General features: G+C 41.4%; 1 protein-coding gene across 1 annotated transcript; it reads left to right on the top strand.

Annotated features, from left to right (window-relative positions):
* The first annotated feature begins 355 nt into the window (after window positions 1-355).
* LOC104275860 (CDK5 and ABL1 enzyme substrate 2-like) lies at window positions 356-1,600 on the top strand. Its single transcript, XM_009871924.1, has 2 exons — window positions 356-556; window positions 1,015-1,600. Exons 1-2 carry the CDS (start codon window positions 365-367, stop codon window positions 1,153-1,155), a joined length of 333 nt encoding a protein of 110 aa, XP_009870226.1. The 5' UTR covers window positions 356-364; the 3' UTR covers window positions 1,156-1,600.
* Window positions 1,601-2,934: the final 1,334 nt, after the last annotated feature.

The raw sequence follows: 2,934 nt of genomic DNA, 5'->3' as shown, positions 1-2,934 counted from the left end.
TCACTTGCCACTAGGGAGAACAGACCAACTCTGCCTCGCTACAACCTCCTTTCGTGTAGTTGTAGAGAGCGATAAGGTCTCTCCTCAATCTCCTCTTCTTCAGGCCAAACAGCCTCAGATCCCTCAGCTGTTCCTCATAAGACTTATGTTCTAAGCCCTTTCCCAGCTTGGCAGCTGCTTCTGTATCCTCTCCAGCACCTCAATGTGCCTCTTCTAGTGAGGGGCCCAAAACTGGGCACCGTACTCAAGTCTTGTCCATACGTTCTTCTGAGCTCCCGTGCTGCAGTGTTTCTAGAGCATTTCATAGAAGCTGTGGTGTTGGAGAGAGTGTCTCTTTTTTCTTATTCCCAGTTTAAAGAGGGAGATGCGGAACCTGAGTGAAGAGTGCAATCTGGAGCCCGTTACTGTCTCCATGGCTTATGTTTACTTCGAGAAGCTTGTCCTCCAAGGCAAACTCAACAAACAGAACCGCAAACTGTGTGCTGGTGCTTGCGTTCTGCTTGCAGCCAAGATCAGCAGCGACCTCAGGAAACATGAAGTTAAACACCTTATAGATGTAAGTACTATGAAAGTTACTTCATGTGGTGTCAAAACCTCCTCTCTAGCTCGTAGAACAAGGCTAATATTTAAGCCAAGACTTTCAGCGGTGTGTGCTTGCATCAAAGACCAGCTCTTTCGGTTGGTTTTATGTCTTGTTAGGGCTTTTCCTTGATTTATTTTTTGCAATTCATTAAAACCGACTGGTGCAGTCCAATGTCCTACGGATTCTCAGTGAGGTTATTTTTGCACTTAGTGTTTCTCAGGCAAACTTTTTTTTTCTTGTGGGTGTTGTGGCTGAACTGATAAGTTGGTTTATTTGTCTGATCCCTGGCAACACTTGATTCTGTAGGTGCAGTTCAGGCCACACGTCACTGACTCTTGTTTTGCGCTGCCTTGATCTAACAGCACATTGGTATCTTGTGGAATAACTGATTCTTTCTCCCTCTTTTTTTTTTTTTTAAATTACTATTATAGAAACTCGAAGAGAGATTCAGATTCAACAGAAGAGATCTCATTGGGTTTGAATTCACCGTCCTTGTAGCTTTGGAACTGGCTCTCTATCTTCCCGAAAACCAAGTTTTACCTCACTACAGACGGCTCACACAACAGTCTTAACCAAAGCCACGCTCCAGCGGACAGCCAGCGGCGCTGGGGATTGCATTGCTGAACGCTGCCGGTGACGTTGCCACTGGCCTCTCCGTGCCGTTGCGTCATCCTGCCGCGGCTACAGCTCGTTTTGAAGCCTGCAGCGTGTTATTAAACTGTTGAGGTGTGCATTACGGACACGTATGCCAAGTCTGGGGGATGGTACGAGAAGAGTTATTGAACTTTGTTTTTTTCTTTTGGACAGTTAAAGCACAAAATATTCACCAGTCAGCTGTCACAGCTGCTTATTATTCCTTATTTATCTTTTTGGGTTTACTAAAACTGTTCTTCCGTATGAAGAATACTATGGTATTGTTTTGAGGTTGTTTGGTTTTGTTTGGTTTTGGGGTTTTTTTAAAAGCCTTTATTATATTCCTTGAGACTAAAGGAAGCATCACTTCCATTCCAGTGCACCATAATTTCAGATCTTTCTAAGAACCTTCTTGCATTTTTACATTACAGAAGTGCATACTTTATTTTTTTAAAGATGTGCCTAAAACTGGCTGGTCTGGTACCAGTGCTTTTTAAGTTAGTTGTGTTATTTAGTGGGGAATCCTGAATTTTATAGCCGTTTATTCTTTACCTGCATTGGCCTTGCATATAAAGAAAACAATTCCAGTATATCTGCACTAATGACAGACAGGGCATCTATTCTCTACTCTAGACCTGTAAGTAGGAAGATTGAAATTACTCCGTTCCAATTTAGTTGATTATTAATACCTTAAGAATAGACATTTTATTTAAAAAGGAAATATTATTTGAACATCTGTCAAGGAAGTACCGTGTGTTAAACAAGGTAGCTGCAGCGAAGCGATTGCCATCCTAATTCACTCTTCAGTGAAAGGCGAGCGTTTGACTAAGAGCAATTTGCTGTCAAACGTGCTGTTTCTGAGTTTATTTGTTTCAGTGTTCCCTAGTCCGAAATAAGCACCTTCGTAGTACAACCATATTATATATGGTCTTACGTGCTCTGAGCAAATACTGAAGTCGGTGGAGCTACTGCTGCCAAACTAAGCCAACGAACCCAAGCACGCTCAATATGTAAAATGCTACTTTTTTTTACTCTGTTCTTCCAGGCATTGCGTCACTGTGATGGTCCTCAGAAAACTGGCATTGGTTGCACATCTGAACAGCCACTGGTGCCCGGCAGCACCCTAATGCTTATGCAGAGGTTAAATAACTTCTCTGACCGTTGGCTATTCTTTCATTTATTTTTTTTAAATATCCGGGTTGGGAATGAACTCCTCGATTATATGTGGAACCTTCTGTGGTTATTGCCTCTCGGGTTTATTTTCTGAAGCAATATTATGATACAAGTAACTGTGTCCATTTGCAAGGAACAAAACTGATGCTTGGCTATTACAACTGAGACATTTGTCATTTAAGTTTGATTCCTAAACGAAATACTAGACCTCGAGGTAAGGGACCTGCTATCTAATATGTAAAGTAATGTAAATTCCTGTTCCTTGTATTAAAATGTTGGTTGTAGCCAAAACCAAAGCTGAATCTTTCCTCTTCAGCTGTGTTTTGTCTGAAGCTAATTTGGCTTCATTAGAATTGCAGCAAACATTTCTGGAGTCCCTTCCTCTTTAAGTAGGGCTCGAAATGTGTTTTTCGTATAAATAGTGACTATCAAATCTTTTCTAAGTGCGTTCAGCTGTATGTAGCTTCAAGTTATTTGTGTAAAATTGAATATGCTTGTAATTTCTCTCTAACACAGCAGGACTTTCCAGTCTCCATAAGTGAGAT

The sequence above is a fragment of the Apaloderma vittatum genome, unplaced genomic scaffold, assembly GCF_000703405.1.
Source record: "Apaloderma vittatum isolate BGI_N311 unplaced genomic scaffold, ASM70340v1 scaffold38056, whole genome shotgun sequence".
NCBI classification, from domain to species: domain Eukaryota; kingdom Metazoa; phylum Chordata; class Aves; order Trogoniformes; family Trogonidae; genus Apaloderma; species Apaloderma vittatum.
Note: the sequence above shows the minus strand (reverse complement) of the source record. Positions and strands in the feature narration are given on the sequence as shown.

Coding starts and splice junctions, on each gene's coding strand:
- LOC104275860 (XM_009871924.1), top strand. CDS start 365: ATGCGGAACCTGAGTGAAGAGTGCAATCTGGAGCCCGTTACTGTCTCC. Junction 557..1,014: donor AAGTTAAACACCTTATAGAT/GTAAGTACTATG, acceptor TTACTATTATAG/AAACTCGAAGAGAGATTCAG.